This window comes from Microtus pennsylvanicus, chromosome 7, assembly GCF_037038515.1.
Source record: "Microtus pennsylvanicus isolate mMicPen1 chromosome 7, mMicPen1.hap1, whole genome shotgun sequence".
NCBI classification, from domain to species: Eukaryota; Metazoa; Chordata; class Mammalia; order Rodentia; family Cricetidae; genus Microtus; species Microtus pennsylvanicus.
In genome coordinates, this window is record NC_134585.1 from 6643308 (window position 1) to 6670000 (window position 26693).

At 48.5% G+C, this 26693-nt stretch overlaps 1 protein-coding gene across 2 annotated transcripts in view; it reads left to right on the plus strand.

The window, feature by feature from the left end:
• The window catches only part of Zfand3 (zinc finger AN1-type containing 3), a 194483-nt gene extending 170371 nt beyond the window's left edge, over positions 1-24112 (plus strand). For both annotated transcript variants that reach the window (XM_075979757.1, XM_075979758.1), the window contains exons 5-6: positions 2227-2394; positions 22122-24112. In XM_075979757.1, coding sequence (XP_075835872.1) covers positions 2227-2394; positions 22122-22276 — 323 coding nt within the window. In that variant the 3' untranslated portion in view covers positions 22277-24112. The remainder of the gene's footprint in view (positions 1-2226; positions 2395-22121) is intronic.
• Positions 24113-26693: the final 2581 nt, after the last annotated feature.

Sequence of the window (26693 nt, forward strand, 5' to 3'; positions counted from 1 at the left end):
TCATACAGAACTGGAGAACTGATGAGATGAGCAATGAAGCGTGTACTTGTGAAGACTGGTGCAGTGCATCTGTACACAGCTGTACTGGGCCGCAGGGGCTGGCGCTGTGGGCACACTGTCCTCCTGTTGCTGTTGGAACCATAAAGCTCAGCCTACACTCCACACAGAGTGGGCTGGAGAAAGGCACAGAGATAGCCTGTGCCATTATATCCCCCGTTACAGCCGCTCAAATAGAAAACAGGTACTGCCTGGGAGAGGATCTACTCATCCAACCAGTGCTTGGTGTAGCAATGGGAGGCATATCAATCAGTAAGCAGGTGAACATGTCCTCTCCCCAGAAGAGCGAAGGGATGTTTGATTTTCATTTCTGTGACAGACATCCAGCAGGCAAGATTCTTAGGTTTAGGTTGCTCACGGTTTCAGTCCATTGCCCAAGGGAGGGCAACTGGAACAGCTCACATCCTGACACACAGAAAGGGTCCAGGGCAAGCTGGTCCCCCACGGGGCACACACCCCAATGACCTCCTTCCTCGGTCAGGCCCTGTCTTCCACAGTTGTACCACTTCCCACCCAGTCTCTTAAGAGTTTGAAAACTAGTGGAGCTGTCAGCAGATTGTCTCCAAGCTGCCTCACAGACATATCCTTACTAATCCCTGATTATCTGGTCAGATTAGCAAGACTAACCCTCCCAGGAGAAATGTGAGGCAGGAAAAGAGAGGATAATGCGGATGGGGAACAGGGTGACCCACAATGGTGGTCCAGGAACAAGACTTAATTGACATGTCCTGTGGAGCAGAGACTTAAAGGGTTCTGTGTAGCCCTGGATGAGCAGTGCTGTGCAGGGGGGACGGAAAGGAACTAAAAGACAGTCTGGAGGTGCATGTGGGTGGAACTGAGGGAGAAAGCAGAGCACGGTGGGAGAGAGGTTGGAAGGATAGAGAGGCAGTACCTTTTATGGTTCTATAAAAGGTCATTTGGGAGTGTGGAATTACACTGAGCACTTGAAACAAGGAAAGCAAGTATAGTCTGGTGTTTCTGGTTTTTTTATTGTTTATTTGATTTTGAAGAATTATAGTCTTGGGACTGGAGAGATGGTTAAGTGTTAAGTGTTGAACACTGTTCTTGCTGCACACCTGCATTCAGTTCCCAGCACCCACATCAGTTGTTCCCAACCACCTGTAACTCCATCTCTGGGGACTCTGGCACTGTTCTGACCTTCATGAGCACCCGTACTCTTATGTATCCCATCCCCGTAATTAAAAATGAAATCTTTGTTGTAGTTGTTGTTGTTGTTATTTTGAAACTGGGTTTCTTCATGTGTCCTTGGTTGTCTCATAACTTGCTTTATAGACTAGACTGGCCTTGAACTCAGAGATCCACCTGCTATGGCCTCCTGAGTGCTGGGATTAAAAGTGTATGCTACCCCTCCCTGTCCTTCACTTCCCCCACCCCTGCTTAAAATAAAGTCTTAAAGAAAAAGTTAACAGTCTTGGGCAAGGATGTAAGTTCATAAGTGCTTTTCTGACACACACAGAGGCTTGGGTTTGTCTCCCAGCTTTATAATCTTTGTCCTTGGGATACAGGACCAAGAGGATCAAAGGTCATCTCCTAATACAGAGGTTCTCAATCTGTGGGTGATAACTTCTGACTCCTTTGACCTCCCTACAGGGGTCACATATCAGATATCCTGCATATTGGTCATTTACATTATGATTCATAACAGTATCAGAAATACAGTTATGAAGTAGCACTGAGATAATTTTGATGGTTGAGGGTCACGACAACTTGAGGAACTGTATTATAAAGCATTGCAGCATTAGGAAGGTTGGGAACCACTGCTCTAATACATAGCAAATTTGTGGCCAGCTTGGGCTGGAGACCCTGACTCCAGAACAAAAATAAAATGCCTGCGTGAGGATGGGTAAATACCCAGGAATAGGTAAATAGTCAGTGCAGGTGAGCACTGGGGTTCTGTGCAGTGGGCGTGTTATAAAGTGGGGTCCCATCTCTATCTGGAATGCTCTCCTTGTGAAAACATCTAGTTCCAGAAATCCAACATAGAGTTGCTTTCTGTTGAACTTGTGCCACCCTGAACTCAGGCTGGCTTGTCGGGAGGTACGTGCTTGTCCCAGTGCTTACGCTGGTTGAGTCCATGGCACTACTCTGGACAGTCTTGTCTGCCCTGACAGGCACTAATCCTCATTCCCAAATGTGTTGTTTTGTTAGATTCGCAGTCTGACAACGAGGCTTCACCTGTGAAACGGCCAAGACTACTAGAGAGCACTGAGCGGCCTGAGGAGAGCGGCCGGTCGAAGCAGAAGAGTCGGCGTAGGTGCTTCCAGTGTCAGACCAAGCTGGAGCTGGTGCAGCAGGAACTGGGATCCTGTCGCTGTGGTGAGCACCCTTCCTAAGGCACCTTCCTGATCCCATGCTGTCGCAGACATGGCTGCTGCTTCCACTGTCTCCCTGGTCTACACTCCACATCCTTTCCATTGGTGACTTTAGAAATTAACCAGACTCTCAAGTCTGTGCTGTGTCCCTTGAAACTGAGAGACTGAACTCATCTTAGATGAGCCTTTATTAGCAGATACTTTCTCCCTTTTCAGTTATGGTCTGATGAGAAGTCCTTCTTCTGGAACCCTCATTGATCCGCTGAGTTAACACCTTGACTTGATTCTCCAGTGCAGTCACTTTTAAAGGCTCTGCACATGGATATAATTTTTCAACTATATGTATTGTACACTGGAACAAAACATAGGCAACATTCCACTTTTCTTTTTGACTAATATATCATGCCACAAAGGTAAAATTTTAGCTGTATTATTTTAGGAACACTTACAGATTTTATGCCCCTATTTTTATTTCCTAACTTTGAAACATGAAAAGAACCTTTGAAATTTGAAAAGAACTGGTCTGTGGAACAGAGATGTCAACTGGTAGACTCTGAGCCTGACTTTAGCCTCTGAGAACTCTCCATCTCCTGTTCCAGGAAGTGGGCTTTCCCTTCCCCTTCACTTTTTGGACATCCTGTATTTTGTAGTACCACGTGTAGTTATAAAGTTGATCTTTTGGGGACATTGTCTGTCCTGTGCTGTGGAAGTGGGGAAGCAGGGCATGGACTGATTTCTCTTGAGCCTTAGGTTGGAACGGCTATTATTTTTGGCATGAACCCGTCTGTGTTGCGCTCTCGCTCGCTCTCTCTCTCTCTCTCTCTCTCTCTCTCTCTCTCTCTCTCTCTCTCTCTCTCTCTCTCGTATGTTCAGCTCTGGGGACAGGGAGATGGGGTGTGGCACTCAGTTCTGCTGTGCATGGAAAAATATAAAGAGAAGAGTTAGGGTTGCCGGGAGCAGATACTGTCCACGGAAGCCATGGTGTGCTCCAGTGAGGCAGGGCTGGCTTCCATGGCGAGCTAGGGAACTCTCGGGGTCTGGTGGCTTCAGTCCATACTGGAAAATCTATATGCAGATTCTTTTTTTTTTTTAATTGAGAAAAGGAGAAAAAAAAAAAAAACAAGTTTCCACCTCCTCCCAGCCTCCCATTTCCCTCCCCCTCCTCCCACCCTTCTCTCCCTCCCCCCACTCCTTTCCCACTCCCTCTCCAGTCCAAAGAGCAGTCAGGGTTTTCTGCCCTGTGGTAAGTCCTAGGTCCTTCCCCCTCCTATATGCAGATTCTTATTTGTGTGTTGAGGTGAGCTTGGTGGTTTTCAACAATTCACTCAAGAGCTGTGTTGAGAAGCATCCCTGGCCATTTTTTTCTATTTCCTTTATTGTGTGGGCTGGTTGTTTCTAGTTAGAATGGTAGAAATGTTCCTGTTTCCTCCTCAGAAGTGACTGGGTCTTTGGTGGAATGCAGGACTTGGTGAGACAGATACAGCAGTTGGATCGCCAGTGCTTGCTGCCTTGCCTCTGGCGATGGCTAATGTTTCTTCTCCTCCTCAGGCAGCAAGGGGGAGTTCTCAAAGTAGTTTGGAAGCTGGAAGCTCCAGGGCTCTGCATTTGCCCTGCAGATTTGATGCAAAACACTTTTTCCCCAAAGATCTTAGCACCTAGCTGAAAAAAAGTAAAGAAATAGTTATTAGATGGCCTTGTGCCTTTTCCTGTGGCCAGAACCATCAAAGTATCTCACGTTAAGCCACAACCTCTTCGCCTCCTGCCCAGAAGACTGTGTCTCTTAAGTAGGGTTCACCATAGACCCTCATTCTTTCTCAGTTACCTAACAGCATATATAGTCCCTTGTCCAGTTCCAAGATGAAAGTCCCTTCAGAGAAAGGCCTTCCTAGAGCACTGGAGTTCACTCTGGTTCACCGAGAGCTTTTACCAGGAGCCCAGAAAAAAGAAATGACTGAGTCACCCGCCACTGTTTAAAAGATGAAGGACAGCAGAGGAACAGCTCTTGGGCTCACTTTGACAAACTGCTTTGTGTACCTCCCTCCTGCCTGCCTGCTTATTCCTCATGGAAAAGGTGGGTTCTGTGTTGATTTCCTTAAGATACATGGCGTGTTGGGAAGACGCTAAGCATCCTGGAAGGTGTTAGAGGGTATTTACTACTGAATGCGAAGACTCAGAGTAGTTGAACTCAAAACAGAACCCTCCTCCACTGTAGAAAAATCTTCCTCTGTGTATGTTTGCAGTTTTCTCTCCCATCCATTCGGTACAGGTTATTAACTGCTGACAAGAAATTCACATCTCATAAATAATGCTTAAGAGCTATTGCTATAGAAATTGAATGTGTTATGAATTGTGATGGGCCTTTTTGTAGCATGCGATGCCTAGAGCAAGAAGAACAGAGGATGTCATTTTCATTAATTTCTAATGAGGTGCCAATTAAAGGCAGAAAAGATGCTCCAAAGGGAAGAGTGGCCAAGCTCCCCAAATCCTCCGCCCCGGGGCTGTCATCCAAGCACTGCTAGCAAAGCCTTCACTAAAAATTCCATTAAATTACGGTCTCATGGATAGTGCACATAGACACGTTCAGCTTCCCTTTGATCTTCAAAAGAGCAATTTGTAAGGCGAGTTCTGAGCCTTCTCACATAGGACAGCTGTAGGTGATAGGAATTGTTAATTGCCAGGACGTTCTCTGCGTTTTCAATAAGGGGTGAATCTGCCTCACTGTGACTAGATAACCTTTAAGTCAGCAACACCAAAAGAACACTCTTTTCCTGTGAAAGCTGCCTGCCTGCCAATTAGAAAAGGCTTGCGGTGTGGGTGGGACAGGCCTGTATCCTAGAGCATCTTCCCCAGCCTGACTTCTCAGGACAGAAGACAGTCACAAAGAACAGGTTTGCCTGTTACGTTTCTACTTGACAGGGTAACAAAACTGATCATTCCTGTTGGAGGAGTCTAAGTCTGGCCATTGTCACTGAGTGTGGGCCGTGTACAGCACCTGAATGCTATGTTCTGTCGCCCCTCAGCATGGCTTTGTGATTGCTGTGCATTGCTTCTCAAGACCACAGAATTACCTGTCAGATAAGAACTGTGTATGGAGTGCTGCTTTTATGACCTCATGCTAATCTCACTTTCCTGATGGATTTCAAAGTAAGTTTTCTGTTTACCTCAGAAAATGCATGATGGCTGTGGCTGGTCCTCTGCAGCTTGTTGTCTCCACATGCCTCTGAGGTCCTTGCCTCTGTCCTCGCTGTCAGACCAAAGAAACAGGTGTGTGTTGAGATGATGTTACAAAGCATTTTACTTAGTTTTGTGAGAAGTAAGAGACACATAGGATAAGCTCATAGACTTGGGCTCCATGTGGCACCGTGAGAACTAGCTGGGCGATGTGCTCCCAGAGGTTCTAGTTGAGTGAAGTAAGCCCCATGTGACTGTTGATGACCACACTGAACACACTCAATCTCGGAAGCTTTTCAAAAAAAGATTCTCTGGACCATCCAAACAAATTAGCAGTGCTTCCCAGATCTTGTTTTCAACTCTATTTGAAAATATATTTTCCCCTCGAGCCATCTGAGATAGTTGTGACCATCATGGCCTTCCCCTCTATAAATTGTTTGCTGGCACAGACAGACAGACACACTGTTGTGCAGAGCCAGTCACAGCAGCCCAAGCCTACTTCAGGGAATGCACACCAGTGCCCATGTTCCACTTGTGCCTGTTGTTCTAGTGATGTTCTTTTTCCAAAACTGCTTTCTCCATCAATGAGGATCTTCCATGATGAGGTGGTAGGTTTAGTATCTTTAGTCTGTTTTAGTGTAGGACATTCTTACAAACTTTCTGTTTTACAATATCACATTTTCTTTTTTTCATTATACATTTTTTTATTGAGCTCTACATTTTTTTCTCTGTTCCCCTCCCTGCCTCTCCCCTCCCCCTTCAATCCTCTCCCAAGGTCCCCATGCTCACAATTTACTCAGAAGATCTTGTCTTTTTCTACTTTCTCCTTCCCATGTAGATTAGATCTATGGAAGTCTCTTTTACTGTCCGCATTGTTGTCTAAGTTCTATGGGATTGTGATTTGTAGGCTGGCTTTCTTCGCTTTATGTTTAAAAACCACCTATGAGTGAGTACATGTGATAATTGTCTTTCTGTATCTGGGTTACCTCACTCAAAATAATGTTTTCTAGCTCCTTTCTTTTTCCTGAAAAATTCGAGGTATCGTTATTTTTTTTTCTGCTGTGTAGTACTCCATTGTGTAAATGTATCACTTTCCTTATCCATTCTTCAGTCGAGGGGCATTTAGGTTGTTTCCAGGTTCTGGCTATGACAACAAAGCTGCTATGAACATAGTTGAGCACATGAACTTGTGGCACGATTGGGCATCCTTTGGATATATACCCAAAAGTGGTATTACTGGGTCTTGAGGAAGGTTGTTTCCTAATTTTCTGAGAAATTGCCACACTGACATCCAAAGGGGCTGTACCAGCTTGCATTCCCACCAGCATTGCAGGAGTGCTCCCTTTACCCCACAACCTCTCCAGCATAAGTTGTCATCAGTGTTTTTGTTTTTTATCTTGGCCATTCTTAGAGGTGTAAGATGGAATCTCAGAGTTGTTTTGATTTGCATTTCTCTGATGACTAAGGATGTCGAACATTTCCTTAAGTGTCTTTCAGCCATTTTAGATTCCTCTGTTGAGAGTTCTCTGATTAGGTCTGTACTCCATTTTTTTTTTATTGGATTATGTGATCTTTTGGTGTCCAATTTCTTGAGTTCTTTGTATATTTTGGAGATCAGATCTCTGTCTGATATGGGGTTAGTGAAGATCTTTTCCCATTCTTTAGGCTGTCGTTTTGTCTTGTTGACCGTGTCCTTTGCTTTACAGCAGCTTTTCAGTTTCAGGAGGTCCCATTTATTAATTGTTTCTCTCAGTGTCTGTGCTGGTCTTCAGTTGAAATTACAACTTTTCGGCATTAAGTACGACTTAAGGGTGAATTTCCCACAGCTGCTCTCACCTGGTGAGGGTTAGGAGTTGTACTTAAGAAACATGTCCAAGACAGTGTAGGAAACATTCACAAAGAGCCTGTAGAAGCAGGTGGTCTAGCAGAGGAAGCTGTGTGTGGCCTGTTGGAAGGTTTTGCCATCCCACAGCTTCACTTGTTTACACGGTGAGGTGGTCACTTCCTGGAGTACACTGTGGACGACAGTGCTTGGTGTGGCTGTTGACTGCTTATGGCACTGCCCCGTCAGCCGTCAGCTAGAGGCTCCAGTTGTTAGCGCCTCCCTGTTACCCCTTCCTGCCCTCCTGTCTGCACGACCCAGTATGTATTATGAGTTATTTATGTCATTTGGTCTCTCTGCCAAAGTAGCATCTTTGATTCCTTAACCCTGAATTTCTGTTTGGATCTAGGACCTCCTGTAAGTGATCTCTAGACTAAACTATCAGATAGGGTGAGTGAGGTTGCCTGTTTTGTTTAATTCCAATTATTTTATATGATTGTGGCTTTAATTTTTCAACTTTGGGGAAAAGTATATTTCATAGACAAACTGTGTTTGCTTTGGGTTCTTGAGGTCACAGAAATTTGAGGCCACAGCTTACTGTGTTTGGGACCACACTTGTCTCTTACCCCAGCCTTAGACGGATGCTATTATTTAGAATGCAAGTGAGGAAGGACCTTAGGACTCCTGTGTTGGGATAACCCAACAATTGGGCATGTTGCCAACATAGGGAGACCCTCACCTGGAGAGGTGTGGCATACTTTGTTCCCACTCATTTTGCCATTCAGAGCTGTCCCTCAAGGCCTCTTCCTCCTTACTGAGCTTGACTGTCACCAGCTGGAGTATAGTGGCTTAGACCTTCTAAAACTCCAGTCCCTAGTGGCTACAGAAATGGTGTTGGACTGTCCAGCTGAGTCAAGTGCTGGAGTGGGTGCTGGGCTTAGGCTGTCTCCACATTTTTCAAGTCAGTCCTGACTTGGTGTAGGAGGTCCTTCTGTCTTTGTGTAGCTTTCATCAGGTAATAAAGAAACTGCTTTGCGCTCCTGATAGGGCAGAACTTAGGTAGGCAGAAAAGACAGAACTGAATGCTGGGAGAAAGAAAGGAGAGTCAGAGAGAAGCCATGGTTCCTCCAGCTGATCTTCTTTTAATACAGCCTTACTTGATCAAGTGACACATGCTAAAATCCTGTCTGCATGGCTGCTCCTCTTTCCTGACTGCAAGCACTATAGGGCAGGGAGACCATGTTTATTCTTCTGCCTGGCCCCACCCCAACACCATCCACAGTATAAGTAACATGCAGTGGCTGTGGGAACAGATTGGGAACCCTTTGGGGGACATAAAGAATAGTGCCATTGATCATCTGTCCCTGTTTAGAACTTTGGTTGTGTTTTACTAAGGCATTGTAGAGCAGGGTTACCTTGGTTTTTAGAAATAGATAGTCAAACTTTGAAATTAAGTAATAATCAGAAATGCTAAAGGTTTTGAGTGCACAAATAGTTTTTTGTTCTCCAAACTGTTTCATGGGGCACCATAAACATTGAGGAGGTGGCCGTAGCCCATGCTGTTCATTTTCAGCCTGTAGAGGTTAGTGAGTGGTAAGCATGTATGAGACCTGCTGTACAGGAAACACTGCTGGGTGTGTGCGGTTTCCCTGGGCTGCTGATGGGTTGTTGTTGTTTTTTAAGATCTGTGTATGAGTATTTTGCCTGCATGTATGTATGTGCACTGTGTGTGTGTCTGGTGCCCATTGAAGTCAGAAGAGGCTGTTGGATCCCCTGGCACTGGAGTTACAGTTGGTTTTGAGCCACCGTGTGGGTGCTGGGAACTAAAGCTAGGTCCTCTGGAAGAATAGCAAGTGCTCTTAACCACTGAGCCATCTCTCCAAACCCCACCTTCCTATGCTCCTATTAAGTTGTGTTGTGTGTTGCTTGACCCTTATCTAAACACAGTATTTCTGGAGGACAGGGTCTGTATCATTGCCTTCCATTGCCACTAGTGTGTGTGTTCTGTTCTTCCTGGCACTGATTCGTGTCCTCACTGCCCAAGGAAATGGACCTCCTTGCAGGGCACACTGTGGCTAACCTCCCTGGATGCCCTGGTTTATTACCATGGCCTGATTGTATCCATCCTGTTTGCAGCTGGTTTCTTGCTTTGCTTTCTGTGACCTGAAGCTGTTTTCCCTCCATGCATCTCAGCATTCTTTAGCCACAGGAAGCATTGGCTTCTTTCCCCTCTGCTCAGCCAGCATAGACCATGAATACCATGTGCAGACAGCCAGTAAAAATGCTGACTCCCTGAGCCTGTTGCTTCCTTCCCTTGCTGGACCAGTGGCCCAGCTCTGGCACTCGACTCCTTTGTTAGAAGGGATTTTGGTGCCACCTTTCCTCGAAGATTAATGTCAGTAGTGTTTGTGTCTTATTCTAGAAAATACCTTTATTTTCTTGATGAGGTCACACAACACAGGTCCTGGAGACACGGACTCCAAGAAGGCAGCCACGTGAGCTTTCCTATCTTGTTGCCAGCAGGAGACAGAATAACCATCCTATGGTGATAGCTGTAGAAACCAGTTTCCCTGAGAGCATCTTAAAGACCAGTATGTCTTCCATGAACCTCAGTCCTATCACTGTGTGATGTGTTCTTGGGTTGTTGACTCTCACTGTGCTGGGTGTTGTGGCTTTACAGCTATTCAGTCCTGATACTCAGAACCAGGGTACTAGGGAGCCAAGTCCCTGGACAGAACTGCAAAGACCATGAGAGGCCTGGGCTGGACTGGCTGAGAAGCTGTTTCATCCCTAACTGATAGGAAAGAGAGCTTCCACAATTGGGGTCTGCTGAGATAGACTTGACACAGTGGAGCTCTGAGACAAAACAGAAAAAGTGATTGAGAGCTTTGTGGTTCACTGGAGTGCTCAGAACAGCCGGATGGCTGGCCTCTCAGCACCTGCCCTGTCACACCTGTGGGTGTGGTTACCCTCTCCCTCTTCTCCCAGGAGGCTTTGCAGACAGAAGTGTGGGCAGAAAGCTACCTAGTGTAGGCATCACCATCCTCAAAGATTGGCTTTCCCAGAGACTCCCCTACTGTCAGACAGGTCAGGGGACCCCTTTGTGTCAAAGTGGACAGGGTGATCAGAGGCCTAACCATCCGTGCACACACTAAACTGTACAGTACCTGGAGGATGGGTCATGTTGGCCTATGACAATACCCAGCTGTTGCTGTAGCCTTCCAGAGGCTTCACTCCACTCTGACACTTCTTCTGGGAAGACCCACAGGGCCGTAGGTGCTGAGTGAATTTTAATTGGTCTTAATAATAAAAAACCCCGGGCAGTGGTGGCGCACGCCTTTAATCCCAGCACTCGGGAGGCAGAGGCAGGCGGATCTCTGTGAGTTCGAGACCAGCCTGGTCTACAAGAGCTAGTTCCAGGACAGGCTCCAAAACCACAGAGAAACCCTGTCTTGAAAAACCAAAATAAATAAATAAAAACCCCAAGTCAGGTATAGGGGTGAAAGCTGAAAGATCATAGAAGCAGAGCAGTCAGCCACTAGTTCTTAACTCTGCAAAATCCTCAGGCCAAATGGGGTGTCCTGTCTCCTTCTGCCTTATACTCTTCTTTCTGCCCAGCAGTATCCCTTCTGGTCTCCACCTCCCTAGTGCTGGGATTAAAGGTGTGAGCTACCACTGCCTGGCCTCTATGGCTGACTAGTGTGGCTTGCTCTGTACTGTGATTAATCTTTAGGCAAGCTTTATTTGTTAAATCACAAACAGAATATCACCACATATGGGGACCAGGTTCATGCCAGTGTTCAATGCTCTCCTCAACCCAGAAGTTTCTGTTGAGTATTTAGTTGTCAGAATACCTGCATTTGCTGTCCAGGAAATGGCTGGTTTTGGACTATATGGGGGCGGCACACAGAGGATGCTCCAATTAAAGACAAATCCTGAGAGCCCATTCCAGGGGAATATGGCAGCTACCATTGGAGTTTTTGTGAGGCCCAACTAGCTCTTTCCTCCTGATCACCAGAATGTTCCACACATGCCAACATCTTTCCTACTTGATCTGTGTCATCCCTGACCCTTGGAAGGGAGCAACTCTGTCAGTGCAGTGAGGCTCCTGAGTCCTTGTCATTGGTACATCGTGTGATGTGCTTCTCTGTACTGTGCCCTGCCAAGTTACAGATTTATCCAGGAAGAGAGGGAAGAGATTTACAAGTTAAGGACCTAGATTTATGTTAATGCTCTTGCTTCAATTAAATCGTTCTTCCCTGGAGCTGAACTGTTATACCAGGATTAATTTTCTGTTGAATCTGTGAGTAACTGACCAGAATACTAGGGAGAGGGAGAAGCGAACATCAGTAGGGCCTCCGATGAGGTTAGTTTTTCGTTGTCCATGCAGCTTATTTGTGATCCCCAACAGCTTCTCATGCCATCTTTATATATCCATGTGTGACTCCTAGGAGAAGCTCGGATTAATCCCAGCAGTAGAAAATGAACCTGCTAGTGCACAAACACACGTGTCCACATCAGTCAGTAATGGTACCTGCCGCACCTTGGTTATCCGTGAACCTGGAAGTACTTGTGCTGGGCTTCTCTGGAGTGAGAGAGGACACTGTCCTCTAATGTTGAATGTCCCTTTATGCTAGAAGTAATCCCTTTCTGTTTTTAATAAGTCATCTGTTAGTTATTTATGTGCCTATTGTCATTGAGTTCCAGAAGAACAGAATGAGAGTCTGTGCCTCTTGTGCTGTTAGTCTTTGGGGAGGCGTGCAGCACACAGGGTAGACATGGATCACTTCAGTTACTTCAGGTGGAAGCATCACCAAGGTATCATAAAGTAACAGTGAGCTGGGCGATGGTGGTCACGCCTTTTATCCCAGCACTCGGGAGGCAGAAGCAGGTGGATCTCTTGAGTTCGAGGCTAGCCTGGTCTACAAGAGCTAGTGCCAGGACAGACTCCAAAACTTCAGAGACAGCCTGTCTCAAACAAACAAACAAAAAAGAAGTAGTAACATGATGAGGGCAGGAGTCACACTGGACATTTGGGAGGAGGTACCCTGAACCAAGAGTATAGCATGTGCCAGTATGGGTTCTCATCGTGGGACTGGAGCCCAGAGAGGGGCTTACCAGCCTTGGCCAGTTCATTATTCCTGGCATTGAAGTTTTAAGCACAAGAGTGACATGACCTAACTTACATTGTAATATCTTGTGTCGAGAAGCAGAAATGATGCTGTGTGTGGCTCTCAAGAATACGTGAGGGCTGGTGGCCATGCTGACATGGCCTTTAGGAAGGGTAACAGAAAGTGAGATGTCTTCTTGGTGAACTTTATTATATTCAGTATTCTGTTATTATATTCTAAGAGGAATTAACAAATATGAAACAAGTACATCTCAGCCTAGTTATCCTAAACATTTATCCATATGACCCAAAGTCTTTGTAAATGCTCTGAGATGGGGGCTCTAGCAAGCCGTGATGGAGCCATTGGTGTCTCTGCATTCTAGCCCATTGTTACTGTTCCTTCAGCATGCTGTACTTGTTCCTGCCATGGAAGCTTTGCATGCGATGGAAAGAAGGGCAACTCGTGAGGATAGTAAGGCCTGTGAGAAGAAGGGAGGAAGAGGGACCTGGGGTCTGACATGAGCAGTGGCAGGGTGGGTGTTTGCCATTTATGAAGCAAGGAACGTCAGTCAGTGGAGGTTTGATGAAGGGAGTTTCCTGGTGGCCAGCCCACCTGGGGTGTCTGTGGAGACCACAGTTTCTTATAGGAACTCTTCTAGGAAGTGACTAGGAAGTGTCTGGTGCCAGTGAATGCTCCTGTTCTGGATGGGATTTTATACTGGGGTCCTTGCTCTGTGGGCTGTTAAGAGAAGGGTTTGGAGAACAGCAACCAGCGAGGCAGGGAGATCCGAAGGATGACATCACAAAGCATGGGCAAGCACAGATGCTAGGAGCTGGGCTGGTGGTGGCTGCTGTGAGGAGAGAGTGAGGACCTCAAACTCATTGTTGGCCTTTTCTTGTCCCTTAGGTTGAGAGGACACATTATCGTTGTGACCTCTGCTCCTTTGTTCCAGTTTTGTTACTTTGACAGAAACAAGCACTGTCTTGGGCTCCAGAGGCACATGGGGACTTAGAGAACTGTGGTCCTTGGTTTTGTGAAGTCAGCCAAATGGACATTAAAATGAAAAAAATTGCACAACTATCTTTTTTTTTTCTTTTTTGGTTTTTCGAGACAGGGTTTCTCTGTGGTTTTGGTTCTTGTCCTGGAACTAGCTCTGTAGACCAGGCTGGTCTCGAACTCACAGAGATCCGCCTGCCTCTGCCTCCCGAGTGCTGGGATTAAAGGCGTGTGCCACCACCACCCGGCTGCACAAGTATCTTTAAAGTTACAGTTGTCACAAGTAATTGAAATCATCCAAGATAACAGGAGAATCTAGGGGTTCTTCATAAGGAAGAGACCTTGAAGCTGAGGCTCGCATGAACACAAGCCCATGTGGGAGGTACTTGTGTCCAGGATGGTGTGTGTAAGAGAGGTGCCATGGGGGACTGCCCTGAGGGAAGGTGATGAAGTCAGCAAGAAAACAGGGTTCACTCAATGAGTTTGGTGGTCACAGGCAGAAAGCATCTACCTTGTGTTGCTGTGAGAAGGCTTTGACCTGGAAGACAGTGCATGGTGGCAGAGGTTCTGGGAACTGCCTCCCAATGGGGTGGCTGTGGGAGAGAGTACACACTCAATACTGGGAAGAGGATCCACGGGACTTGGAATTGAATGAGAAGTCGGGAAGATGCCAGTCTCAAGCAGATAACAGAGTAGTGGCATGATGCTGCAGACAGAATGTTTAGAACTGTCAGTGTGTGCAGAGTTTAAACCCTGGAGAGAGGGTCTAATGAAGGCCCGGTCCTGAGCAGTGCTCAGCTCTCAAGAGAGGAACCATGGGAACAGGTGTCCTGAGCGGTAGAGTGGTCAGTGTTGATGCTGGCCAGTTGGTGTCCTTGCATGTGTACCCTCTCCCCCACTGATGTGGGGTAGCATTTTCTGCACTGAAAGTCTGGACAGTGGGTGGTCAGTTCACAGCTATTGTGTCTGATTTCACATTTGAACTCATGTCTAAGCCTTGTTCCCTCCAGGGGAAGTGTGTTAACATAAATTAAATAAACCAGGACCAGAAAGCCAGCTTCTCTCCCCAAATCCCAATCTTCAGGAGTAAACAGCAGATGCGAGACTACCGATTCTGAAAATAGGATTTTGTGAAAATGCAGAAACGTGTGCTTGTATTTGTACACATCTCAGGGTGACCTTTTTGAGTTACTAGAAGAAAGAAAAAAGCATGTAGTGGTTGGGGAAATGGCGTAGCAGTTGGTCTGGATCCCCAGAACCAACATGATCATCTTCTGTCACTCATAAGGGGGTCCCCGGAGCAAGCTGGCTGGCTAGACTAGCCGTGTCCATGCTGTGAGTTCAGTGAGACCCCGCCTCGATGAGTAAGGTTTCCAGAATGTAATTGAAGATTTGTGAGGTAAGTCTTGAGCATGAGCACGTACACACACCTGTAGAGATTTCACCTTAAAAATTTCACATAAAATTGTCTGACGCTGGTGCAGCTTGTGTGCAACTGTGGCAGTGACCACAGCCATTGCTTTCTCTCCTGCGCCCTTTACCGCTCCAGCCTAGCATCTCAGATGCGAAGTTCCCTCCGTGACCAAACCTGGAACCACTGTGCCTTTGCCTGCAAGACTCTCACTCTATGAGAGCCGCTCTTCCTTGTCCTTAGACGATATCAGGGGTCCTGGTAGTCTTCATTATAGTTAAACGAGGCTTCTCTGCAATTTGCATTTTCTCAACTGGAATCTTTACTGGACTGGCCACTTAGCATGCATGAGTAGTCCTTGGAAATAGGTTTGTGGTTAGGGAGGAGGCGGGTACCTTAGTCTCCACTGAGAAGTAAGGTAGGTGGGCAGAAACTGAGCCCAGCCTCCGCTGTGAGGATGGAGTGAGAAGTCCCAGGAAAGTCTCAGCCTCACTCTAGTCAGAGCTGCAGCTGGAGCCCATGTCCGGGACTCAGTGTCCATAACACACACTCTTAATGGGTCATCCTGACAGAACCCAGGATCCCGTGGTACGGAACTTGTCATGGTATCAGGTGAATGACCAAGTACATGGGGGAGATAGCAGAGAGAGCTGGAGATAGGTGCTCTAGAGAGGAGGGTGTGGCCTTTCAGTCTGATGCCCTCTGACTTCATTGCCATATGGACATCAGTTATAGAATGATGAGCTTATTCATGCTTGCAAAGATGCTTCTGGGGTGTCTGAATAGGGCTCAGTTCCTGGGGGCAGGAGCCTGGCAGGAGCTGCTGAGTGTCCCTGAGCCAGGATGGCTTCTCTTTGGTCTGGGCTGGATGGGTCACACTTCCCCCTCACCTACACTGCAACTGTGGACCAGTCTTGTGGAAACTGTGCTGTTGTCTTATAGAAAACAAGGAGATTCAGAAAGAGACCACCATGCATATCAGGACCCACTGAAAGCAGGTGTGCCACCCCAGAGCAGGCATCTTGCTGACCCACATTGCTCTACTGCAGCCCACAGAGAGGAGAGACAGTCAGGCACGTGGAAGAGCTCCCAAGGGTGTAGAGGTGGTAGTCACTTCTTGTGGTGGAAACTTCTGTGAGCCATTTCCTGTCAATAAAGTTCAGGTTTACATGGCTGAGCCCAGTTGCCCCTCCTCCTTTTGCAGCATCCTTCATGGGTGCTACTCTATCCCCTCCCTTGTGGTGGCAGGTGGAGGTCGGAGAACAGAGGTCAGAGGGTCCCTCGTGGGTGACAGGGGACACTAAAACAGGGGAGAGCATTGGGGACATTTTCATGACTGGAGTTGTGGAGAAGCAGTAAGTGAAAGGCCTGTAGCAGGGTGGAGCTTGTTTTCACAGCTGGTCTGTGGCAGACAGTTCACCTTTACGGCTGCCTCTCTCAAGCTTGAGATGAATGTGCCTAGTGGTTCCTTCCCATCAGTGTACAAATGATCTGTGAGTTCAGGCTCCTGTCTCCTCTGCCTCGAATTGCATTTTGTTGGCCTATGTAGCATTTGCACATTTCAGGCATTTGATTCGGGGAAAGCACATTCTGCTTTAGAACCTCCCAGTATGGCTTGACACCTTTGGTAACTTTTAATCCTTCCCTCCTTGGAAGAGAGACCAAGAGGCCTGCTTGGTGATCCACCAGGGCTTTGGCTCCAGGGCCCTGGGCAGCTGACGTCTGACCATCTGCTTTTCTTCTGCAACAGGGCACAAACCCAGCACACTAAGCTGGAGTCTAATTCTGGTTCTCGGATAATGGACTTTTCCCTCTATCGTGGGAAGCCAGGGATGGAGGAGAATTTTGAGCAGACATATTCTATCCTCGGCACCTGTAGCTGCTTTCCCTGTGCCAGAGCTGATGAAATAAATGCATTGAGATCCTTTAATGCATCTGTTTCAGCTTCAAACTCTGCTTTGGGCGTTGGGTCAGCGGATGTGGAATGTAAGTGGCTAAGGCTGTCCAGCTGTGCTGCTGTACCGCCTATGATCCCGACTCTACTTACAAATGAGCTGGGGTCCTAGAGCTGTCGTGAGGCTTAAGAAACTTCCTTGCTGGAAAACAGGACTTGTTTTTCCAAGGAGATTCCTGGAATTTTAGACACAGAGGTCAGGGACATTTAATTTGATTCATTTTTGTGTTTGTTGTTTCCTTGAGACAGGGTATCACGTAGCCCAGTCTGCTCTCATACTTGCTTTGTAGCCAAAGATGACCTTAAACTTCTGATCCTCTTAACACCTCCCCCCCCCATGACAGGGTTTCTCTGTAGTTTTGGAGCCTGCCCTGGAACTAACTCTTGCAGACCAGGCTGGCCTCGAACTCACAGAGATCCACCTGCCTCTGCCTTCCCAGTGCTGGGATTAAAGGTGTGCACCACCGCCTAGCCCTCTTACACCTTCTTAGTGCTGGAATTACAGACATGTGCCACGGTGCTTGGTTTTATGCTGTGATGAGGGAATACATCCCCAGCACTGTCAATTTAAAATGACACTTTAGATGTCATATTTGATGTCCACTGTGCTGCGATTTGAAGATGGCTCCACGGAGCCTTGAGGGATCTTGTATAGGTTCTGCTTGCTGTGCACTTGAAAGGCTGACTTGAGTCAGAAGTGGACAGCATGGCCTCTGGTAAGCATGGCCTCCATGGGCAGCTTGCACACTGCCGCCTCACTGCACACCAACAGAACCTTTTGCGTGCTCCTCTTCAGGCTTGTCAGGATTTTAATGGTCCACTTGAGCCTTTAACAGTTTGAAATTCAGATGAGTAGGGCAATGTAAAAGTGAGGTAGAAACACTGAGCAGTTGAGGCTTGTTCTGTCCCAGTATTAAATAGCACATGGGGCTTTCTGAGTGGGGGAGGGACCTGCTGGAAAGCAAATGCATGGTTAATTAAAACCTGAGCGTTCAGAGCTGCCTGGTTTGCCACCTTGAAATGGTGTGCTTGCTCTGAGATGAAGCCAGTAAGTAGCATTTCTGCCCAGGTGTGGGTTAAATACAAAGTCCAAGAAGAAAACAGCACAAACCCTTGCTCAGATCCTAGGGTGGGAGAGAGATGCTGATTGGGCACCCAGCTCTGCCCTGTCCCCTTGTAGTGGTCATCCCTGTGGTCAGTGTCAAGGAGGGAACTGTGATGTGGCTACCGTGTTTTGCCCCAGGCCACCTCTGTACTAGGTAGGGTGGTGCTCACAGGTATCAGTCTTTGCTCTGGGGTGAAGCAGAGAATATTGCTCTGCTGTTTTGGAAACTCTTCAGAGCGCTGGTTGCCATGGCCTATCTGCCTGCTGTGGCATCTATGCATGCTCCCAGTGTCCAGGCCCAGAACAGTTTCCCTCGTGACATTAGCTACGGCTGAGAATTAGCTGGGTTGAGCTTCAGCTGCGAGCGCTGAAGGATTTGGGTGAGAGTAGAACTTGGCTTCCTAACAGATGGCATTTTACACATCAGTCACAGGACGTTGTTTTCACATGTGTAGCACATGGTTGGCTGGAGCCATGTGTTCTGTGTCTAATCCAGATGTGCTGGACCTGGGCTCCAGCTTTCTCCTTCTACTTAAATTGTGTCTTTTACTTGCATGTGTATGCCCACCACATGCATCTCTGGTGCTCTATGGAGCTGAGAGGAGGGTGTCTCCTGGAACTGGGCTGTCACGGTTGGTGCCGGGTCCTCTTTTGGAAAAGCGCTCTGTGCTTTCAACCACCCCGCCATCAGTCTAGCCCCGTCTCCACCCTCTTCTGTGTTCAGGGTGAGTGAGCTGATAGCCCCGCTGTCTACTCTCTGAAAACTCTGTGTAGACAGAAGTTTCTGTAGGAGGTCCTGAGCCTCTGGTCCTTCCCTGTCTCTCATGCTACCCCACAGTTGCAGGCTTGGGCAGACCCTGGCATGATATGGCCACTTATCTTCCTAGTGCTGCCTGCTGAGTTGAAGAGGTCTCAGACTGAGAGTGGGACTGCCCAGCCCCTCTGGAGACCTTCCAATCCACATCCTAGGTTGTGGGGACTGGTACGTCTGTGGTTGAGCCTCCCAGAGTGGCCTGTCAGAAACAGGGACAGTGGCTGGTCCACATAGAGAGGATGCCGTCCAGAAAACAAAGTGCTCAGAATCCAGCTGCCTCTTCACTTCTCTTCTTAATGAAGGGTCTGTTCCAAAAAAGAGACATTCGCACACAGTCCTGAGCACCTTGTCCAGATCTGTTGAAAATTGTTCAGACACCTTGGAGGAACGCCAGCTTCAAGCTGTTGTCCAAGAAACTCAACTTCCCTGGCTCTGTGGCACAGGACAGATCCGATGCTGCCTGTTGGGGTTGTATAGGTTGTACTTAGCAGGTCATGTCACACCCTAGGTGTTCTGTTTTGGGGGTGAGCATCAGTTATCTTCAGCCACTTACACCACAGTGAGGGTAAGTCAGAACACTGAAATTGCTTTCAAAACTGTGCTCCTGGGGAAGGCAGGGCGGGGGATGGCTCTTTGTGTAAGGAGAGTGGAGCTCCGTGGATAGCAGGAGTGAGTCTCATTTGAGCTGGGAGGAGAACTGTGGTGCTCTGCAAGTCACAGTGATGGCATCGCAGCTCCGTTCCCACCTTCTTTAACCGTTTCAAAGAAGCCAAAACTGTTTGTCCTCCCTCTGTTTCTGAGACTCCTAGAATTTGTGGCCCTGCTACTCCACCCTCTGGTTTCTAACAAATGACTTAGAGAAGTGCTGAGTTTGCAGGCAGAGTTTGCGGCCCCTGCAGCACTTTCTGGAAAGGTTGTGTTCCCAAGAAGGGAAGGTGGAGATTTATTAATTCAGCTGCTTGGCCTATGCTCGACTGTAGTTTTCCTGTAATAAACTTTCCGTTTTCATATGTTTAAAAAATGGAATTCCAGATGGCTCAGCGGTTAAGAGCACTGACTGCTCTTCTCTGGAAGACCCAGGTTCAATTCCCAGCATCCACAATGCAGCTAACAACTGTCTGTAACTCCAAGATCTCACACCCTCACACATACATGCAGACAAAACACCAATGCAAATAAAATGAAAAAAAAAAAAAACCTCTAAAAAAATGGAATTCCACCTACCAGTCAGTGCTTACCCATGGTGCAGGATGTATTCAGTGCTGGCCTGGGGCCTCCTCAGCACCAGGGACAAGTTCCAACCTGTAACTTCCACCGGTGAGTAATCATAACAGGACTTGAGTATAATATATACGTCTAATAACCTGGGTATGGCCATGGAGAAGTGGCCACATGTCTCCTCTGGTCCCTCCCCATGTTGTCGGCACTCCGGAAGTGCAGCTGCTGCTCAGTAAGTTTCCGGCTTGCAGAGCTCAGAGCCAGGCCTCTGGCTGCATCCGAAGGTGTGCAGGGCGTGGAATGGAGACTCTCAACTCTAAGCACCCTAGTGGACAGGGGTTGCCAGTGTGTCTCCCTTGTCAGAGGAGGGCCGGACAGGCCTAAAGGACACTGAGGGCCTTGCTACAGCTCTCCCCTCTGGATCTGCTTTGACTAAGGGGTCTGAGCTAGGCTGGAAGCTCCCGCTGCCCCATCTCTGCTGCTTTCCCACAGCTCCACCAGCTCAGGAGAGAGAGAGCCCCCGCCATCCTGAAGGGAGGGGCAGCCGGCAGCCCTTGCCCTTCTGTAGGTGCTGCATGCACAGAACTATGCCAGGGCTCAGTGACAGAAATACCTGTTGGTGCCCCGCCTAGCAGCAGCTTCCCCTCACAGGTGGGGGCTTTGCTCCTGAAAGATGATTTAGCATATTAGATGAAGAATGTGTACCCAGGACACGGGCTCTGCTGTGGGATCCTTGAGGAGACAGACAGCTGGTATCCAGTATCTGGGAGTAATGAACTTATCAGTGACTCTAACACACAAGCTCATTAATCTTAGCTTTGCTTTTCAACCAAGTGGGAGATCGGCTTCTTGGGAGACAAAGATTGCATCTCTGTTCTTTTCCTTAAACCCAGTCCCAATTTAGAATCAAACACATTGCTCTGCTCTCCCTGGGAAGCGGTTAATAATGTGTTTCTCCAACAGTGAATGGCCCAGGCTGTACCCTCTGCCCACCAGCTAGATGCACGTGCCCTTGTACACAGTGTAAGGAAGCAGCTGCTAGGCAGGGTGACTGGCATTTGTGTCTTTTAAGACCCCGCCTCCCCTTCCACACACACATCTCCCTCCAAGATTGGGTGAAGTTAATGGTTAAATTTAGGGTCAGTGAATCTTGAGTTAATCCTCTACCTTCAGGGCCTTGTCTCCAGAGAGGCCACTGTGAGCTGCTCCAGACACAGGGAGAACAGGTTAGGACATGTTTGTATCCATCAAGGCCCGCCATCACTGCTGAGACCCACAGTACTGGAGGCATGGCTACACAGGATGGTGTGGGGAGGGAACAGTTGGCTCTGCAGTGGTCCCCTGCACGAGTCTCCTCCTGACTCTGGAGAGGGCTGCACACACCACAGCGTAATAGAGCTTCACTGGGGAGCTGGAGGGGACAGTTGCCTGCAGACACTGAGAGCTGATGTCTTGACCCCGAAGACGATCTCCTCATTCCTTGAAGAGCACCCTGTCCAGCAGCACTTCTCCCTGCTCTGCAGGCCTCTGGCCTCGGACTTGCTCTTCTCGTGTGCCAATCTGTGTTTCCCCTGGATCCAGAGCACAGGGTCCTTACAGATGACCTCTCAGCACTCTGGCAGTGGCTCCTCCTGTGTGTTAACTTTTCCAGGGCTGGAAGGCATTTCCAGTTAGTAGCCCCATTCCCTGTGGGTGTGACTCCAGCCCGGCCCTGCAAGTCTATCCTGTGGTGGCCACTACAGCTTGCAGGGGCTTCTGAGCTGGCCTGGCTGTAAGCTTCTCTCCTGACCTTGACACCCCAGCTGGCCTGAGAACCAGACTGTTTTCCAATAACTCCTGCCCTGCGCTGTGATCCACCTGAAGACAGAAGGGGACAGGGTCCTGGCTGCTGCTGGGAGTTCATGCTTGTGTGTTTTCCCTCTTCATCTGCTTCACTGGGACAAGACCAAAACCTCCACATTTCCTAGGGGAGGCTGCAGATCTTTGGGGTGGGAAGTGCTGGGCCTATGCTAGAGGTTGGGTGCTCAGCAGCATGAAGCCTTGCACTGATCCCACAACCCCTAACATGTACCACTTCTTGCAGATGACAGGCCCCAAATAATCTGTCTCCTCTGCTTCCTTGCCTTTAGGTTATGTGTTCTGTATGTTACACCGCCTCCCCGAGCAGCATGACTGTACGTTCGACCATATGGGCCGCGGCCGTGAGGAAGCCATCATGAAAATGGTGAAACTGGACCGGAAAGTGGGGCGCTCCTGCCAGCGCATCGGGGAGGGGTGCTCCTGAAGGCCACACAAGGCCACTACACGACGCTGTTCTTAGTTCACTAATGTTAGCCTTATTTAGGACAAAGTCAGCCAGACACCTTGTACTGGGCACGCGTCAGACTACAGCCGGCCGTTTCCTTTCTTTAGCCAGCCATCCTGGTACTGTAGTTTAGGGGTTGATGGTGGATGAAATTGATTTCTGGCTGGTTACTAAGGTGCCTGCTAGCCATTGTATAAAATTAAAACATGAAGAATATTTTTTTTGAGCATGGCTAGTGGATTTGAAACAACACATACCTGTCACTGCTGGAGTCAAACTTACAAAAGCCTTAAGCGGAATGTGTTCAGACTGGACTGAGTCATGAGAGGAGGCGCAGGCCTCACAGCCACACGGCGGCTTTGACAGGAACTCTTCGTGTCCGGCCTTTCACCTCTTCACTTTTGCTTGGTCCCAGCAGGACCTGATGGCCACGCGTGCCTTGGCCACGGGAGGCTGCTGAGACTGGCCACGTGGCTGGGCTAGGCAGTGGCCTCGCTCTCCCTCAGTGCTGGAAGTGGGGGTGGGGACAGATTCTTATGGAGGAAGCTTTTTACCTGAAGGTTGTGGGGAAATTTGTCCCACAAGAAGGAGGACAACTTCACTTTGAAAATTAGCTCCACTCAAGATTAGTCCACGCATGATCCCCACCTTTTCTGCACAGAATCCGTGGCTATGACCCACTGGCTCTGGCTGCAGCTTGCCAAGAGCAAGAGTGTTGCTCGTGGCAGCCCTGTGGCTGAGGCCTGTATCTGCAAGCAGATTTCTGTATTTGGAGTTTTTTAAAAAAGAGAATCTGGGGAAGTTTCTGTCCTTCCTGGCAGGAGCCTCCACTGGTTTGAGTGCAGCCATAGTCTGAGGACTAACAGGCCACCCACCTCAGGGTAGGTTCAGGAAGAGAAGACAGTGGGCTGCACAGGACTGTGGTGTGGCTCTCTCTAGAATGTTTGCTGGTGGCTATGGTGGGAGGCAGCTCTCAGACTGGGCCTGAATGGGGTAGGTACGTGGGGCTGGATAGATACCATTAGCAGTCTTATGGGCAGGGCTGGGTAGATGCTGGGATTCCCTTGAAAGCCTGGATCAGGTCTAAGTGCCACACGCGCGCCATCTGTCCCAGCCTGGTGGCTTGGCATGGGGCTGCCCATGCCTGACTGCTGATCAATGGTTTAGCCCAGCGACTTTGTTTGTGTAGTTGAGCAAGGTCTGCTCTCCATATGAACGGTGGATCTACAAATACAGTGTCTTGATCCAAAATTCCAAATAGGAAATCATGTTTTTCCCACCCTACATCCACTCTGCACCCCACCAGATGGGACCCACTGCAGAATCTCCGGCCTTAATTCTTGCTTCAGGACCCAGACCAGCGCCTCTCTCTAGGGCAGCCCAGGGCATAGGGGCCAGGTCTGCCCAGCGTTTACCACTGTTGTTAAGCCACAGCCCTCTGGCCACATGGCCATCCTCAGCGAGGCACCACTTGCCCTTCTTAGTCCCTTGTGTCCCAGTAGCACTGGGAGGGGAGTGCTGGGGACCGTGCACCCAGGGATCGCAGCCAGGTTCAAGCCTGCTGGGAGAGCTGGGGAGGGAGGAAGGGTTTGTTCCCTGCAGTATCTGTTCTGTGAAGTTTGTTAAATGTAAGGGAAGCTGAAATTCTTGTATCTTTAAAGAGGAAATCTTATTTAACCCGTTGTGTCCTAGATTGACTTACACACATAGCCTAGAGCTCAGTTTTAGTTTAACATTGTGAAAAATATTAAAAGAATCTTGTAACTTTATTCTTTTTTTCTCCTGCTGAAAAAAATTAAACCAATCATACGGACATTTGGATTGTCTATTTCGGTGGTTCTCCTAGGGCCCCCGATGGCCGGGACATGAACGCAGCGTGCCACTGCAGGGGGTGGTGTCTCTAGAACCATCCTGGGGACCTCAAGTGGGTGGGTTGGGTGCCTGGGTCCTGGGAACTTGGGTTTAGGACTCGTGAGGACAGCTGTGCACTCCTTTGGGGAAGGTGGCTCTGGCATGCAAGGTACATAAAATTTTTGAAAGTTTTATGTCACACAGAATAATGGCACCTACCCACCACCCCACAGTTGCCAGAGAGTGACAGAAATCCTCAGGAAGTCGGAGCACTTGATGTGGGCAGGGAACCAGCTGGCAGGCAGAAAGCTTGTCTGGGGCTGGAGTAGAGTCAAGCCGGGACCGGCTTTCTGATGGCCACAGGGAGAGAAGAAACTAGGAAAGCTAGGAGAACTCCCCCGCCTTCTGGGCAGAGTAGAGACCCAAGGAGAGTCTGCAAGGTGGCACGGGGGTGGGGGATGGGGGGTGGTAGCTGCCTGCCTGGGAGACTTCAGGGAGGAAGAGCAACTAGATAGGAGCCCCTAGTCCTGAGGCCCCTTTAGTTGGAAAAGGTCAGCACCTATGTATCTTCTAGTCAGAGGGTCTGGGGAAAGTCTCAGATCCTGAAATATACGCAGACCATTAAGTAAAACAAACAAACAAAAAACCTGTAAATAAATGCTCCCCTTGCATCTTGTACAGTGACTTCACTGTGGTTGGATGCTGATGCTGTTTCTTCTGGTGAGATCTGGGGCCTCTTCCAGGAGTTGGCGGGGTGGGGCAGTATAGAGGTGAGGCTGCTCCTGCCTGCTCCTCAAGGTGGCCAGCAGCTTCCCCACGCAGGAGCAGGGGGTGACTCAAGCAGCCATCTTGCCACTCTAGACCAGCATGCTGGAGATAGCATGCACCAGACAGGTGGGGAGTGAGCTCTGTCCCACCTCCAGGTCAACATAGTGCCAAGTGTAGCTGAGACAAAGTGTCCTGCTCAGCCCTGACCACACAGACCAGTTCAGATTTTTAACAAAGCTGCTACCGGAGAAAGGATGGTCTCCAGTGGGAAGAAGAGCAGCAGCCCACACAAGACTTACACCCCGAATCTATATCCAGGCCACAAGAGAGGTGTGTACAGAGAAGGGTAGCCATGAGGGATGGGAGAGAAGCTCAGCTTACCCTGCATACCCACACTCAAAACAACAGCACATGTGCCCCACAGAGACCACTGAATGTTTTGTATACAATAGCACCAAATTTTTTTTAATGAATTAACTACCTGACTAGATGATTCTCAGAAGATGTAGAAGGACCAACAGGCGAGAAAATGCTGGAAATACAAACCAAAGCCACAATAATACACCAGCTCACCTGTTAGCTGTTTTATCAGGAGGCTGTAGCCTTAACCACATAGATGGGGTGTCAGCTAGTACAGTCATTTTGAAAACAACACTGCAGAAATGAAGCTCGTGTCTTCAGAGGCACCTGCCTGTCTACACCTGGAGCGTTGTTTGCAACAGCCCAGATACCAACCAGTGTCCATCTGAAGATGAGCACCTAGAGAACGTCGTTACGTGATGGTGTGTTGGTTATCCCTAAAAGAGGTTTAAATTCTATCCTTGTGGCAACAAGGTCATGTTAAGTGAAACGGGCCAGGCACAGAGACAAATGCGGCATGGCCTCATGAAGCTGTATAAGACAGCTTCCTCGTGGGTTTGAAAGTGGAGTGTCATGGAAAATGGAGGAGAGGCTGGTTGGTAGGTGCTAAGTCGGACATTCTCAAACTACATATTTACATCTTTTGTCCCGATGCTCTCTTCATCATAAACCTGCAGAAGAGTAATTCCTAAAACCATGTGACAGTCAAAACTAAGCTGTCTTCAGTCTCCTCTACCTCTGTCATTAGCCCAAAATTCTTGAATGAAGTCTCAGGCAGATTCCACACTCCTGCTGGATGGCTGAGCTCACTGCTTTTCTTATCCACTGTCCAAACAAGCAGCATGGTCAGGGTTGTCAAGGCAACACCCTAGAGCCTGGTGCCGGCTTGTCTCAGTCACTGTCCTGTGCTGTGAAGAGATACCATGACTAAGGCAACTTAGATAAAAGCATTTAATTGGGGGCTTGCTTACAGTTCAGCGGTCCCTGTCAATCATGGCGGGAAGGATGGCTGCAGGCAGGCACGGTGCTGGAGCAGTAGTTGAGAGCTGACATCTTGATTTGTAGGCGACTGAGAGGGTGAAACAGCACGGCCTGGCAAGTGCTTCCCTGGTGACATACCTCCAGGCCACACTTCCTAACCCTTAAACAGTCCAACAACTGGGAATCAAACATTCAAAATATAGGAGCCTGTGGGGGGCATTTTCATTCAAACCACCACAGGAGAGTTCTATCTATATTCCAATGGTGGAACGCAGTAACCAACGGAGGGCACCATTTCAAACCCTGCATGCGGCCGCTCCCATAGCAAGTGATGCTTAAGGTACTGGACAATGTCCTGGCTTCAGCTGTGGTGGTGCAGGGCTCAGCCCATTTGTGTGTCCCCAGCCTGGTCTGCCTGGGGTGGGCTTTCCTCAGC